General features: G+C 37.5%; 1 protein-coding gene and 1 long non-coding RNA gene across 7 annotated transcripts in view; both read left to right on the top strand.

Annotated features, from left to right (window-relative positions):
• Nucleotides 1–12,955, top strand: part of LOC133881881 (potassium transporter 7-like) — a 33,820-nt gene extending 20,865 nt beyond the window's left edge. For 2 of the 6 annotated variants that reach the window (XM_062320940.1, XM_062320939.1), the window contains exons 5-10: nt 1,693–1,953; nt 3,491–3,543; nt 3,704–3,818; nt 4,043–4,297; nt 11,288–11,810; nt 11,997–12,955. In XM_062320940.1, coding sequence (XP_062176924.1) covers nt 1,693–1,953; nt 3,491–3,543; nt 3,704–3,818; nt 4,043–4,297; nt 11,288–11,810; nt 11,997–12,537 — 1,748 coding nt within the window. In that variant the 3' untranslated portion in view covers nt 12,538–12,955. The remainder of the gene's footprint in view (nt 1–1,692; nt 1,954–3,490; nt 3,544–3,703; nt 3,819–4,042; nt 4,298–11,287; nt 11,811–11,996) is intronic. The other 4 variants (XM_062320945.1, XM_062320942.1, XM_062320941.1 and 1 more) reach the window with 4 other exon arrangements.
• A 2,114-nt stretch (nt 12,956–15,069) lies between these two features.
• On the top strand, nt 15,070–15,550 carry LOC133882604 (uncharacterized). Its single transcript, XR_009902693.1, has 2 exons — nt 15,070–15,127; nt 15,217–15,550. It is a non-coding gene; the product is annotated as an uncharacterized LOC133882604 (long non-coding RNA).
• Nucleotides 15,551–16,882: the final 1,332 nt, after the last annotated feature.

The following is a 16,882-nucleotide window of genomic DNA, read 5'->3' as shown; positions in this document are numbered from 1 at the left end:
TTGTTGACTAGTTGGGGTGCGTCTTTTGGGTATGGTCTAGGAAAGGAAGTTTGACGGCTAGTTCATTTGTATTTAATGTGGTACAAATGTGGTGTATTTGGCAGGAGCGGAATGTGCAATACTTTGAAGTTGTAAAGACATCGATGGTGGAACTAAGGAAGTGTTTGCCCAACACATTGTATATTTGGATAGCTTCTCAATATAGCTTGAATGTTTTTACTTATGCAGATTTTAAATTATTATTATTATTTTTTTTTTTCTTTTGTTCGTTTCTATTAAGGGCACTCTTATATACTTCCTGTGTATTAGGGTTGTGCTCCTCTGCGCTTTATTAATGAATTGACATTATTTATAAAAAAAAATTTTGTTATGTAATAGCCTTGAAAAGCATATATAATATGAAATCATTCTTTTTTGACAAGATACTTGATGTTCCTTGAAGATTTGACTCCAAAGCCTATGCACAAATTTCTCTTCTTCGAGTCTTTTAGATCTTGTTTCCTTTTTAGATTTTAGATGCTTGTAGGGTGTTTGTCTCTCCTGTATACTTTTTGTGTGCGAGAGATTTGCCTTCATCTTTCAATACATTATTATTCATAAAAGAAAAAATTTATACAGTCTAGATCGACCTAAAACACACTTAATGTGAGACTCAACGCACATCTACACAATGCCCTCATAATTCAAATCTTTGACATCAATTGCGATGATGGGGTACCTCAATCTTCCCCGAATTAGATCACTGACGTCCTTGTTCAAGGGAACCTGTGTGAAGTTGCAACATGAGCAATATATCGTTATCAAGTTGGCTCTAATACCAACCTTTATTTATTTATTGATTTATTTTTTATTTTTTTAAATTTTCAATAGAAAAAAAAGTTGTCTCGAATACCATTTTTCATGCGTCACAATTGACGTTAACCACATTTGTGTGATATTTCAAAAAGACTAGTAACAATTAGGGTTTCCCATATCTTTTATATGGCATAGATCGACATCATACACATCCAATGTGGAACTTAGTACATGACCGCACAACATCCTCACAACGTCTATTGCTGTTATGGGGAACCACACATGATCCAATTCTTGTACAGCTATCATACTAGATTGATGGTTCCCCAGTCTGATCATCGGTCCAGACGTAGATAATGATTATCGTTGTACTCTTATTAATGGAGTATTCTGTTCTTATCCTTGCAGCTGTTCATTATGATTTTTCCACCACCTTTTAGTTCATGTGTCTCATACCATTCCTCCTTAAGTACCCTAGATAATTTAAGACTGCCCTCTTTAAGTTGTCTATATGTCACTCGGATTGTTCTAAATAAATTAGATTATAGGTCCTACCTTTTGGTTAAGAGATGCATTCCCCATGTCACTTCTACAATATGTTGAAGTTGCATATCAAATGATCTTTGGGGTTTAATGCTCATAATATCGGTGCAGGATGAGGTCGTAGATTTAATACCGTACTGGTGTTTACGATGTATTTATCTGTGGAAGGAAAAAAAAAAAAAAGGATCTTTTGAAGTGAAATTAGAGGTTAGGGAGTTTTTTTTCTCCTTGCCTTTTATAAATTCTTTAGTTTCTTTTGACTTATGCATATAAGCTAATGCCATTGAAATTTTCAGTATGTAATCGAGGCAAATTACCCATGTTTTGAGTAATGCATTTCTTTTCCTTGTGCAGATCAAGTGATGATGATTTCGGTTGCCTGTCTTGTGATTTTGTTCAGCGTGCAGAAGTTTGGGACAAGTAAAGTGGGACTCGTTGTAGGCCCTGCTTTATTCATTTGGTTTTGTTCTCTCGCGGGCTTTGGTATTTACAATCTTGTTAAATATGACAGCAGTGTCTTGAAGGCATTTAATCCTGTTCACATCTATTATTTCTTTGAGAGGAACTCAACTAAGGCTTGGTATGCTCTTGGAGGTTGTCTCCTCTGTGCAACAGGTAAACCCATCCGTCTGGGAATATTGGATTCCAGAATGAAACTGTCTTTTAAAAATGTGCATAAATTGGATTCTACCTGAATATTACTTTTCTCCCTTCTTTTACTTGGTTGAACCATTTTCTCGTTCTTTGTTGGCCTGATTTTTTTTTTTTTTTTGATAAGTCAATCTCATTAAAAAGCACAAAGGAGTGCAACTTGTGTACACAGGAAGTACACAGCAAAGATCCCCTATAAGGGAGAAAAAGAAGAACAAAAGTCCAAAAATTCAGTAAAACTAGAAAAGTGAAAACTTTTATATGCTGCCATCCATGTGTAAAGGGATTTGAACATAATGGATTGATAGCATTCATGCTGACACAAATCCAAATTATTTTGAGGTCTGTTTACCTTCAGGTGCAAAACAGTTGGGTTTTGAGGTCCATTGGATGATCTTTTGATAGGTTGCTTCAATCAAATAATTTATCAAAATATAATTTTATGGTAAAGTTTATAAGAGATTAGTTAAATAACTCTTAGATGTAAGGGATTCAAGGAAAGTTATTACTGGAAATGGGTGGCATGTTGATCTGAAATTTAATAGATATATCTATGAGAGAAGGCTGATTAGATTCATCACCACTATTTATGAATGGGGGTTAGAATCGTTTCATGTGGTAATTTTTGGTAGATAGACAGATATTAGTTGTCTAACTTGATGTAACCGATTCTTTCCTTGGGTTGGGATAGATTTGGAAATCTACCCACTGCTGATTATGTGTGAGGTTTTGGGTTTGAAGGATGCCATTGTGGAGGAAAGGGCTTTAGAGTTTGTACATTGACTACGGTTTAAAAAGACGAATCTTGACTGGATAAAAGAAGCTGGAAACTGAGAAATCTACACACCTAAGAGAGGTACTCAAAGCTGCAACTTCATATAAAGCAATAGTCATCAAGAATTCATTGGTCTTTGATTAAAACTTTATCATTCTAGTCATAGTTTGTCATAGAAGAGGCTATTTGGTTTATGAATTTGGACAAACAATTTTGGAATAGGAATTTCGTCACGTTTCTTCAGCAAGCACATGCATTGAAAGGAATATAAGAATTATATTGACTAGGCCTCAAGGATTTAGCCATGTACTCTATATGTGTGAATACTTGCATTTTTTACTCCGTAGTTTGGTTTTAGGAATCAACTGGGTAGGTGTGCTGTAAGAAAGATGTAGAACCTGGAGTCATCTGCAATTGTTTCTTCCACATTTGTAACAACAAAACACACGATTGAATTTCCACTGTTCTTGCAATCAAACTGTAGGTCATACCTTCTGTCTCATCAAAACAAATTTGGAAGTGTGAATTATGGACATCTTGTGTCATTCGTAAACAATACATGGAGCAAAATATTGATGGAGGAGTTTGCAAACAATATAAAATAATATAAATCATATATATGCCCTAATTTAAACATGGTGAACGTGCAATACGACATTAATGGTTATCATAATTTTACCATTGTCTTGTCTATTTAAATATTGCTGATGATGGATTTTGTTTCAGGTTCCGAAGCAATGTTTGCAGATCTTTGCTATTTTTCTGTGCGATCAGTTCAGGTAAAGACACGAGATTCAGTTATGGTTACTGGATCAGAGATCTTATATTTCCTTTGATATGCAATAGTGACAGCATCTCTGGTGGTTCTCTTTTCTGTTACTGTTTACTGGTGTTCCAATTACCTTTACTTCTGATTTACTTGATAGTGGTTGTTTGCAGCTTACATTCGTATTTCTTGTCTTGCCTTGCCTTCTTTTGGGTTATTTGGGTCAAGCTGCGTACCTTTTGAACAATCACGCTGATGTCGAGCAAGCTTTCTTTTCTTCAATTCCAAGTAAGCTTAACTGTTTAACTCAATCAGTAAGGAATCAATATGGTCTAAACAATTCTTCATAAGTGGATTATCTTTGTAATTTGCAGGACTTTTGTGTACTACTTGGTTCAGTAAATCTTATGTACTAGAATTGGATTAAACTCCGGATCTGCTATTTGGAACATTTTATTTGCATGCTTACACTAAAACAAAAATTAATTGTTGAGAAATCGTATTGTGTGTAGGTGGTTTTTTCTGGCCAGTCTTTATCATTGCTAACATTGCTGCATTAATTGCCAGTCGGGCAATGACAACAGCCACATTTTCATGCATAAAACAATCGACAGCACTTGGTTGTTTCCCTCGTCTTAAAATCATTCATACCTCTCGGAAATTCATGGGCCAGATTTATATCCCTATCATAAACTGGTTTTTGCTGGCAGTTTGCGTGGTGTTTGTCTGCTGTATCTCAAGCATTGATGAGATCGGAAATGCATATGGTAATAGTTCTTCCTTGCTTTTTTTTTTTTTTTTTTTTTTTGTGAAATTTTGCTCTTTGTTTACAGATTAATTCTGGGCTTAATTTGCCTTGTAAGGCGTCCCTATATATCCGAATAAGTGCTTTGCACCCACTGATGTAGTAGTTTTTTGTTTGAGTTAAGGTGAAGCAAACAGTCTAAACAATGTTTCCTTTCGAATGGGCATTTTAGGAAGCACAAGATGTCCAGTAATGGATCTACTTGATCCTTTTTTGCATTTATTTTTCCATTTTCTTGCAAGTATTGGTACTAGACTTGGCAGTCTGAATTGTTCCCATTTAGTTTTTAAAATCTGCATCATTCTTTCCCCAAATCCTTCCTATTGTACTTCATTACTATAGAATTGTGATCTTTCTTTCTTTCCATTTATTTATTTATTTATTTTTTCCTGTTTATTGTAGCATTTCGAGGGATTTAGAATGGAGACATTACAATATAAAAGTGGATTCCTGTTCAAAAAGGATTATACAAATCCAAAAGACTTTTCTAGGAATACTAAATAACGAAGAATCTATTTCAAGTGCTATAAAAGCAAATGTGGATGCTATACAAAGCTAATTATTGTTTCCATGGGAAATCCTAGTATACACATTTGTCCCTTTTGTGTAGCTAGGCATTGGTGCTAGATTTAGCAGTTTGCCTTCCTTTTTTTTAGTTTCTGAAATCCCATAAATTCTTTTTTGACAAATCTGTTTTATTGAACTCTGTTATCATGGAACTGCAGTGCTTCCGTTCTGTTTTTTTATGTTTGGAGACACCATGGGTGAAGTCATAACAAAATACAAGTGGTCTCCGTTTGATGACTTTTTCTGGAGAATGGGAAGATTCTTTTTTTGATAAGAAACCAATCTCATTAAAAAAGCGTAAGGTGCCTTTCAGTATACTAGAAGTATACAAGGAAACACCTAATTAGAAAGAGAAAAGCGAGCGAGAAAGTTAGCAAGAGTAAAAGACAAAGGGTGGACATTAGCCGTAGTCCAAAAGTACAAAGTAAGGTAGAATGAGGATAGAATCTCTTTTAAGGTATTTTCCAAATCCTCAAAACTCCTGTTGTTTCTTTCCTTTCATAAGCACCAAAAGAGGTAAATAGGCCCCATTTTCCAAACCGCAGCGCTCCTTGGCCTTCCAGAGGACCACTAACAACCAAGCAAGTTGGCAATCCGTCTGGGCATAACCCAAGACATCCTGAAACGACTGAAGAGAGCAGAAGCCACATCACAATGGAGAAGAAGATCCACGAACTCCCTAGTCTTCTTACACATATAGCATCTGTTTATTACGATAACATGCCATTTCCTAAGATTGTCTAGGGTAAGGATCTTGCTTAGAGACGCGCACCACACAGAAAAGGCAGCCCTTGAGGGAGCTTGAGTGCGCCAAACGCTTCTCCAGGGAAAGCGACTACTCCTAGTGCAAGCTAAGGAGTAAAAGGACTTGACCTTGAGCAAATCTTTTTTGGAGGAGACCCACCACAACTTGTCTTCGTTGCCTTTGCTCACCTTGACTGAGTGCAATGCTTGGAAGAAAGAAACAAAATCATCCACCTCCCAATCGTGAGCCTTCCTAATGAGACTCACATTCCACTGGTTGGAATCACCCAAGAACTCCAAATTATCCACAACATAGGCGTCCTTTACACGGGCAATACCAAATAATGTTAGAAAAGATACTTTAAGAGCTGTGTCCCCACACCACAAATCATGCCAAAAACTGATCTTGGAACCATCCCCCACAACAAATCTAGTGAATCTTGAGAAAGAATCCCAACCTTTTTTGATTACAACAAGTCTGACAAAGTGGTAACGGCACAAGATTGAAGAGTGTTCTAGAATCAATCCCTAGCTGGCTTCCCCCGGATCCTTGCACAGCAATGCTCCAATAGGCATGCCTATTTTCTGGTAGTAGAAGAATACGAGGGTAGGAGAAGAAGCGGTTCCATCTAAGTGCCGAAAGGAGATATGGTGAAGGTTGGGAGCGTTTTGGGTTGGAGCTCCGTTTAGCCAACAACCACCTTCTTACTGGTCAGGTCAATTTCACGAAGCAATGTCCTCAATGGGAAGATTCTCTTATTCATTATAAGGGATTTTTTCTTTTCAGCTGCCATAAACCAAAATATTTTAAATGTTGTTTTGGACTCTTCATTGTTGGTTCCTCAGGCCGAGCCCCATTAAAAGAAATAATTGTTTTCATTGGTATAGAGATTATAGTTTGATGTCGTGACATAGTGTGTTGCTTCTTGGAGCTCCAAGATATCAGATTTTTACCCAAAAAGACACAATACCCAGATGTTGATTTGTGATCATCTGGGCAGTCAGCCCACTCTGAATCTGAGAGGGCTATTAGTTGATGAGATGAAAGTTAGTGGATGCATAGAGTAGTAGCCTTCAAGTAACGCATGATGCGTTTGATAGCAGTCTAATGAGGTTCTCTTGGATCTTGCATAAACTGAGATACCTTGTTGACAGCAAAACCTATGTCTGGACGAATGAAAGACAGGTATTGAAGAGATCCAACAGTGCTGCGATAGAGTGTAGTGTCTGTAATAGTTGATCCTTCAAACCTGCTGAAAGTTGTAGAGGAGGATATCGGAGTAGAGACAGGCTTAGCAAGCTCCATATTGGTCTTCTTGAGAAGATCCAAAATGTATCTTTGCTGAGATAGGTGAAGGCCATCAGATTGCCAAGTAGCTTCAACACCTAAAAAAATTGTAGAGGTCCAAGGTCTTTTAGAGCAAAAGAGGATTCTAGATCATGAATAAGTGTAGATATAGCTCCTGTATGTGAACTAGTGATGATTATATCATCAACATAGATCAACACAAAGATTTGAATCCCATTAGCTTTGTAGATGAAGAGAGATGAGTCAGCCTTGGAGCTCTTGAAATTCAGTCCTGTAAGCCGAGCACTTAAGCCTTGAAAACCATGCTCTTGGTGCCTGTTTTAGGCCATACAAGGCTTTGTGCAACTTGCAAACGGCTGTAGGATGTTGAAATCTAGGAGGTTGTTCCATATATACAGTTTCTTGGAGGCTGCCATGGAGGAATGCGTTGCTTACATCAACTTGTTGGATAGGCCAACCTACAGAAATAGCAAGAGAGAGCATTGTTCTAATAGTTATAGGCTTGAATATAGGACTATATATTTCTGAAAAATCAATTCCGGGTTGTTGATGGAACCCTTTGGCTACTGAACGAGCCTTGTAGTGCTCAATAGATCCATCAGCCTTCCTCTTTATGCGAAAAACCCATTTGCACCCAACTATGTTCATAGAAGGAGGAGATACAAGGGACCAAGTGCCGTTTTGAGTAGAGTATCAAACTCTTGATTCATTGCATCTTGCCATTCAGCATGCTTGCTTGCTTGAGTGTAGCAAGTTGGCTCAATTTCCTAACTTGGAGTTGAGCCGTGAGGGCTTGAGGAGGTGGATATCTGATTCGGCCATCTGTAAACTTGGTAGGTTTGAAAATCTGGTTCTGGTACGGGGTGATCATGCCATGCACTCTTGAAGGAGGGGGTTGTTCTAAAGGAACTAGAGCCTGAGTAGGTGAAGTTTCGGTTTGTGTAGCTGATGAGGAAGTGGTTGGCGAGTTGAAGGAATTAGAGGTTGAGGTGAGTAATTTGGTAAAGTATTGTGGGAAATTTCTGGTGGGGAGCTACATGTGTCATTAACATGATTGTTTGATGGTATGACAAAGGGGACAGAGACAGTAGAAGGAATGAGAGGAGTTGGTGGCCAGGTGGTAACATATTTTGAAAAAGGAAAAATTTGTTCATTGAAGACCACATGCCGAGCAATGTAAACCCTTCCAGAAGGAATGTGAAGACACTTATATCCTAGGTGATTCTTGCTATAACCAATGAAGACAGAAGATTGAGAGCGGAAAGCAAGCTTGGTGGAATTGTAAGGACGAAGGAATGGCCAACATTCACAGCCAAAGATTTTAAAAAACTTATAATTAGGTGAAATGTTGAATAAGTTTTCAAAGGGAGATTTTTGTTTTGTTTTTTTGGATGGGAGTCGATTAATTAGATAAACAACAATCTCAACAGCCGAATCCCAAAAGGAGAGTGGTACACTAGCAGTGGCAAGGAGTGTAAGTCCTGTTTCAACAATATGTCCTCATTTGATGGTGAGTATGTGGACAACTTAGACGATAGGAAACTCCCAAAGCTGTGAGGGAGGTTTGAAGAGGGCGAAATTCACCCCCATTGTCACTTTGGACAAATTTATTTTTGTTCCAAAATATGTTTCAACAAGTAGTTTGAAACAAAGAAAAGTGGCAAGTACATCAGATTTTAGTTGGAGAGGATAGATCCAAGTATATTTACTAAAATCATCTACAATACTTAGATAAAACCGATTATTGTTTACAACCTTGAGTGGAGCCGGGCCCCATACATCAATGAAAAGTAATTGCAAAGGAAGACTGGAAATAGAAGGACTTAAACTAAAATGAAGATGATGACTCTTGCCCTATTGACATGAAGAACAAATGGAATTGAACTTGGAAAGAACTACGGGCAATTTATTGGACTTGATAACTTGACTGACAATTGGAAATGCTGGATGGCCTAACTGGTGATGCCATTGATCCAAGGAGACTTTCTCACCAATGAGGGCAACGAGAGACTTGGAAAAAATGATCATGAGAGGAGGGCCATGGGTACAGATTGAATCTACTTGGGCCTTTGAGGAGCAGCTGGCGGGTTTGGAGGTCCTTAACACAGAAAAAAGTGGGATGAAATTCAATAAAAAAACCTGATTGCCATGTGTAAATTGGTGAACAGATATAACGTTTTTCTGGATTTCTGGAACATGGAATAGTGAGGGTAAATGAAAATTGTGTGAAGGTGTAGGCAAGATACCTTGACCAGAATGTAAAATTTTCAAACCTTGGCCATTGCCGACTCGAATCTTGTCAGTTCCAGTGTATTCCTCAGCATTTAAGTTGAGATTGGAGAGGTCATTTGTGAGATAGACGTTGGAGCCAGTATCTGGATACCAAGAAAAATTAGATGCAGAGGAGGCAGATGCAAGGTTGGCATGCAGTGAAGACGTTTCAGCTTGATACCCTTGGTCAAAACGGAACCAGCAAGTTGATGCAGCGCCACCTTGTTTATGACAAACCTGACAAGTACGGCGTTGAGAAGAACTTGGACCAGAGAAGGAGAATTGTTGAGATGGGACTCGTCCTCGGCCACGGCCTTTGCCGCGGGAGAATTTGGTGTTGTGCTGGCCGGTGGAAAAACCACGGTTGAATCGAGGATAAGATGGGCCCTGACGCTGAGCAGCGTTGGCAGTGGAGATAGACAAATCAATAGATGATTTGTGTTGCTCTAAACGTATCTCCCCATGAATTGTATGTTTGTAACAAAAGGGACAGAATTTTCTCAATTCCAATCGACTAGGCGTATTATGTCGATTCTTTTGAGTAATATATCTGGAAATACCAATACTCATTGATTCCTTATTAGCACCATTTCGATTAGCACTATTTCGAGTACAATTGGTACATGAATCGATTAAAACCTCAGATTCATACTACAACCACGATGATTCAATAAAACCCTCAAACTAAGTCCAAAAATTCCCTGAGTAAGAATCGGTGGATCATCACTTATTCAATGAATAGATATAATGAATAAAAATCCAAAGAAAGGTTTATCCTTTAATTAAAAAAAAAAAAAAAAAAAAAAAAGCATAAACGGGAAAAAGAATAAAAACCTTTTGATTTATAACTTCTAACCCTCTCATAAGAGAGCATAAAACCATAGAGTTCGTTGAGAGAGATGGAGTCTTGGCGGGTGGTCACAGAGGTGACAAGAGGATCATATTCTGGACCAAGGCCAACAAGGATGTTGGAGATGAGTTCTGATGCTTCAATGGGTTTTCCAACAGCAGCTAAAAGGTGAGAGAATCCCTGCGCTTGTTGATAGTAAGCGAAGATTGAGAGAGCTCTTTTCTTCAAGGTAGCAACTTGCTGTTTGAGCTGCATGATCCGTGATTGAGACTGAGCGGAGAACAACGTCTCCAAGGTGAGCCAGACTTCCCGAGAAGTGGAAAGACCAATAACATGTGGTCCGGCTTCAACCGAGAGGGTGGAGATGATGGCACTGAAGATCATTTTGTCTTGATGATACCATGATTGATATTCCGGATTGAAAAGTGGGAGGCTTGAAGTGGGATTGGGAAGAAGTTGAGGTGGTCGTAGATTAGTTCCATCAGTATAGCCAAAGAGATTTTGTCCCTCAAGGAACGGAACCATAAGGAATCGCCATAAGATGTAGTTATCTTGGTTGAGCTTTTCAGAAACATGATGATGCACATTTTGAAGTGCTATTGGGTTTACAAAACAGATGATAGGAGGTGGGGTTGAAACAGGAGGGGCTGTTTGGGTAGAATCGGTTTCGGAGATGGGAGTGGCCATAGACGTTTGTCTTGAGTGGCTCTAATACCATATAGATTTTATAGTTGTTTGATGATTCTGCCTGCTTAAACCGTGTGGCAGTGATGTTCTTATATAGCAATAATAGAGTTAGTCCTTTAGTAGGACTGTACAAGAGTGAAGCTTATCAAAGATATAACAAAGTAGGAAAGATATAACAAAGTAGGAACCTAAAGCTATTCAACTTGCTTATAGGTGACTGTCAAGATAATGTAGATCAACTAGAACTAATCTAACATTTGAATCTGGATAGATTAATCTTTATCAAGTAATAAAGATTTATCTAGTCTAATAACTGGACATTATAGTGCTCTTTAAATGAACTTTGTTATGAAAGTGGTGAACGAGGAATTAGAGCTTTAGGAAAATGGAAGGGGAAGGTTTGTGAAATGCGTATGGTAATGTTGTATATTAAATTGAATTTTTGTTAACTTGATCTTAGTATTGCTTCCTTTGTGGTTACTTGTACAAGCTTTAATCATTATGAGATTAATTCTTTTTTACAGGCATTGCTGAGTTAGGAGTAATGATGATGACAACAATTTTAGTAACCATTGTTATGCTGCTTATATGGCAGATAAACATTGTAATTGTGCTTATTTTTGCGGTATTTTTCTTGGGGTTAGAATTGACGTTCTTCTCATCAGTTTTGTGGAGTGTTACAGATGGAAGTTGGATAATATTGGTTTTTGCTGTGGTTATGTTTTTTATTATGTATATCTGGAATTATGGAAGCAAGCTTAAGTATGAAACTGAAGTTAAGCAAAAACTATCAATGGATTTGATGAGGCAATTGGGTTGCAATCTCGGGACAATAAGAGCTCCTGGCATCGGTTTACTCTATAATGAGCTGGTGAAAGGAATACCAGCAATTTTTGGCCATTTTTTGACAACTCTCCCAGCAATCCACTCTATGATAATATTTGTCTGTATCAAGTATGTTCCTGTTCCTGTAGTGCCTCAGAGTGAAAGGTTCCTTTTCCGGCGAGTCTGCCCAAAGAGCTACCATATATTCCGTTGCATTGCCAGGTGAAATGCCAAATTCCTGCTAGTTAGGAGCTGTTTGATTATATCTGTGGGAGAGTGAGATCATGAGTGTCACTGACATTATTTTCATATGATGCTTTATTCTATTCTATTTTGTTTTATTTTATTTTTATTTAGACATGTTTGATCACCCTATAGTCTTACAAGTGAAATTCATCACTTCAACAGGTATGGCTATAAAGATGCACGCAAAGAAAATCACCAGACATTTGAGCAGCTGCTGATTGAGAGCCTTGAGAAGTTCATTCGCCGTGAAGCTCAGGAACGATCATTGGAGAGTGATGGGGATGGTGATACAGATTCTGAGGACGGGTTGTCTTGCTCAAGGGTTCTTATAGCTCCCAATGGTAGTGTTTATTCGCTGGGTGTTCCTCTCCTAGCTGACTTCAAGGATACAAGCAAGCCCATCTCGGAAGCAAGCACGTCAGAGGAGGTGAGACCAGTCGTGCCTCCGGCAGACCCAGCAATGCCTGATGCAGAGCAGAGTCTTGAGAGAGAGCTGTCTTTTATACGCAAGGCTAAAGAATCCGGGGTAGTTTATCTTCTTGGTCATGGAGATATTAGAGCGAGAAAAGATTCGTGGTTTATTAAGAAGCTAATCATAAATTACTTCTATGCTTTCTTGAGAAAGAACTGCAGAAGGGGAATTGCGAATTTGAGTGTGCCCCACTCGAACCTAATGCAGGTTGGCATGACATACATGGTTTGACGGTGGATTTTCAATTGATTGGACACTTAAAAGGGTTGACATAAGGAAGGGTTTTCTGGCATGCTCTGATGTTGATGCAAACCACGTTCCTAAAATGAACACATTTTTGCACTCTTCTCGTGATTATGGCATGGCCTTTGGATCTACCCAATCGTAGACATTTTTTTGTCTATCTCGCTCGCCGATCAGAAAGCTTTTGTAGTGTTATTTCTTCTTGGGTTGCCTTGTAGTATTATTGATTTTGGGTCATGCATACAAAATCAACTCGTGTAATTACGATTGCATAATTCCACTGCAAATTGTTTGACCTCAAATGACGTTGGACTCCCATAGTTGTACGCCTCACATCAAACTTCTTTGACCTCCTCTCAAGATTTTGTTCTTTTTGTAACAATTTCTAAATGATACCCTTTTCTTATGGCCGGTAAACTAATTGGATATGATATATTGATATTGTACTTTTCTAGGAGTTGGCGATCCACTAAATACAATTCTAAGAGGGCAACATATTTTATTATTTTAGCAGGGAGAAGAAAAAGCTTTTTCTTTTTCATTGTATTTATTTTTTTAAAAAAAATGTTTAAATGACCATTTTTTTTAAAAAAAAAATATATATATATATATATATATATATATTTGAAATAATATTTAAAGAGTATTTAAATAGTATAGGGAAATGATAATGAAGTTATTGTGAAATTTATTTGAATAGAGAAGGAAAAAGTAGTTTGATTTTTTTGAATTTAACCAAAATATAAGGGAAGTTGTTAGTGTAGTGCTAGTGCAATGGAATTGAAACCTAATTCCAAAAAATACAATGGAATTGTCCCGACCAAGAGAGCGTGTGAGCATAGGTGGGGCCTGCACCGGTTTAGCCAATGGCCACCATGGCCCCATGTGAGTCGGTAGTAATTCCTTGGTTCTAACACTTCCAATCTAGAATTTTTCGCTTTTACTTCGACAATTTTATATTATTCTAAGGTTAAAATAGTTTTATTTTACTTTAATAATTCAGAATGCTTAGTTAAATTCTCTAGTAGGCCTCATAATTCTTTGCGTCTCTGAATAATTAAATAGACAAACCTAGCCCTAATAGTATGTGGGCGTTACAATATCAGGACTCAGCAGCCATCCTCCGTTCTCCATTCTCAATTATCTGGTTCTTTAATTCATCCAACCCACACTGCGAAACTCAACCCTTTAATTATTCTTGAGTTCTTCAGTATTATTACAGACTCTCATATCCTGTAAGTATTCAGATTTGATCTTTCTTTCTTACTTTAATTTTAAAAGTTCCAATAATATCAAAGTTGCTACCAAAAGTCGAATCACCTTGCACATCACCCAAACCTAATAAAAACAATTTTGTTTTTTGTATTTATTTTTTTGAGAAATAAAGTGTAAAATAAATGAATTTCATATAATCTTTTAACCTTTATCTATTGATTTCGTCTCGTGCGGTCATGCCAAAAGACTTTGGTTGGGCTCTAAGATTTGAATGCTACCCATCAGCAAACCATGCTTCAAATTCGAAATTTAAAATATGTAATTTACAAAAACCATTAATATGATAGCTGTACAAGTTACAACTACGTACAATGGAATGAGAAAAAAATTAGTCTCCCCCACCTCCCTTTTTAATTAGAAAAAAAAACATTCTTCTAATTGTTTGATGGGATTTGAACTCATGAAGGAGGCATTTTTTTATCCCATGCGAATAAAGAAACTTCAGGTGGTCGGTTTGGTTGACATGCTCCTCTTAGAGCATTTCCAGCAAACCCTTTTATATGGCTCATGATAGTTAAATATAATTATTATGAGCTACGTACACTTTATTCTTCCAGCATATACTTTAAAATAGAGTATCTCCATCCATTTTGCTAGAGTGAGCTTTCATATACCTTTTTAGTCTTTTATTTATTTATTTTATCTCCACTCCTCTCTCTCTCTCCCTCAACTTTTGCAATAAAAAATACATTAAAAAATAACATTTAAAGAAAGTAGAGTGTGATAGATAATTTGTTAGATTTTTTGTATTGAAAAACTAGTAGCTAAAATAAAAAAAAATATATATATATATATATGTACTTTGAATAGCTAAAGTAACCACAACTCCTGGAAATGCTCTTACCATGCAAGAAGTATGAGGAGGTTTCTGTTTCTGTTCCAGTAGTTGGGATTTGATTCTTATATCATATAAAGCTTACAGAAAGAAGGATGTTCTAGAAATGGTACTTTTTTTGGTTGTGATTATGCCAACATCATACCCCTTACCTTCAAACAATATTGACTAACCTTCAGCTCTTGATAAACCTGCAGGCGTGCTTGAAGCTCAACTTGTCAATTCCTACCCCATTTGTTTTCATGCAAAGCTCCCTCAAGACTTCTCAATCGGACAAAAAGCTTGAGCAACTGTCATTCTTCGTTGAGCTTTCGATTGTGGAGTATGAAATGCTCGAGTTTCCATCGTTCTTTATTAGCAGCTGCTGCGTTCTATACTGCTCAATGCATGTACTCTTTATGGATTCAAGCAGTGAAGACGGACTTGTGAATGGCATACTAGCTACTCAGAAGGTCAGCTATTGTGAGAGTGAGTCTCTTGCCATCTTAGCTAGAATTTTGAGTTTCTTACCTGAACTTTTATCAATGGTGCTTGTTGCTTTAATTGCTTGCTCACAGAGACTGCTCAAGACTATGGTCAGTTTCCACCAAAAGGCAGCAACGGGAAAACTCACAGGCGTACATAGGAAATATTGTACATCTAAGTCTGGCTATACTGCAAAATGTGAACTGGCTCATTTTCTTTTGGATACCCAACTATATAGCAAAGCATGTACAGCTACTAACATTGCATGACTTTGTAATCGGGTTGGTTCGGTGGGGTGGGGAATACTCATGCAGCAACTCAGGTTGCATTGAGAATTAATATCCTAGCTAGCCAATTGACCTACAGCCTCGATTGTCTTCCTATGTTCTAATTGGGTAAAAGCATATTCATTGTTTTCCCTTCGAATTGTACTTGTATTGTTGCTCTCATATTTCATTTTACAATAACGTAGTTAGTTTAATATATGGATGAATGCTTCATAATATTCTTACAAATTAATTTTAGGGATAAACGCAAAATTAATCATTGTGGTTTGAGATTTTGATAAATAAATCATGAGTTTTTTTTTTTTTTTTTTTTTTTTTGAAGAAATAACTCATGAGTTTTAAAAATTGATTAAACACTCCTTAGAGTAAGCAAAGCAAAAAAAAAATGTTTTTAACGTTAAAAAAAGTTGACAGAATCTGTTAATGTGTCACATTAGCACCAACCACAATGTCACACGTGTAACTTACAATAAAAAAATTTAAAAAAATTAAAAAGCTAAAAAAATAAAATAATACAAAAAAGTGGTTCTTTTTGTATGAAACAGCTACTTCATAATACCAAACAGTTAAATTGGAAACACTCTAAAGTTGTCCTCTTTTAAAATTCAATAGTCACCGATAGAGGGACAAAGGTCAGCCATGCATGAAAACCATTAGTAAGCACATTATTAGCCATCAATCAGCCAGGAGAAATTGAGTTTGGGTCAAAAGTCAAGCAAACAAATTCAGTCCTCTTGAAAATTGAAATTTGTGTTCAAAGAAGCAATGAGGTTAACAAACCTTTCATTCTTCCAAAATGGGATCGCTTGCAAATGCTCGTTTCTTCCATGTTAACCATTCTCCTAGGGGTGTAAACGAGCCGATCTTGAGCGGGTATTGGCTGTTCGAGATCGGCTCGTTTCTGTAACAGTGAAGCTCGAGCTCGAGCTCGACACGAGCCTAAATTTAGTGTGCGAGATCGGCTCGCTAAGGAAGAATTACTGATCGAGCCCGAGCTCGATCATTTTGATCGATCCCGCTCGACTCGAGCTCGGCCTGAGTAAAAAAATCCTAGTACAAACAAGTAGATCGAGAACCCTAGAATCAACTAACAAATCCAACACACAAAATCAAGAAAAGCAAAGGACAGGAAAATAGAATGCAAACTTGCTGGAATTGAAGCCAGAAGCGCCATTCTTAATCCTGAAAGCTGGGAAAGAAACGGTTTTGGAGCAAGTCCTTTTTCAGAGTTGTGGATCGTTGTGGCTGAGATTCATGAGTCATACCGAGATTTTGTTAGTTTTTCAGGGAGTTTCGTCAAGCCGTTGAAACTTAAAACAAAAAACCAGGCAAAGGAGGCCGAAGAAGATGGGCCTTGAAGGCTTAAAGACGATGAGACAGTGTCAGACCACGATACACATTTTGCTTGAGGGGTAAATGGGAAGAGCCGAAGAGGGAAGGGAGAAGATGCGAGATTTGTAGATAGGGGTGT

The sequence above is a fragment of the Alnus glutinosa genome, chromosome 11 (assembly GCF_958979055.1).
Source record: "Alnus glutinosa chromosome 11, dhAlnGlut1.1, whole genome shotgun sequence".
Classification (NCBI taxonomy): Eukaryota; Viridiplantae; Streptophyta; class Magnoliopsida; order Fagales; family Betulaceae; genus Alnus; species Alnus glutinosa.
The sequence above is the reverse complement of the archived record's forward strand: the minus strand, read 5'-3'. Positions and strand labels throughout refer to the sequence as shown.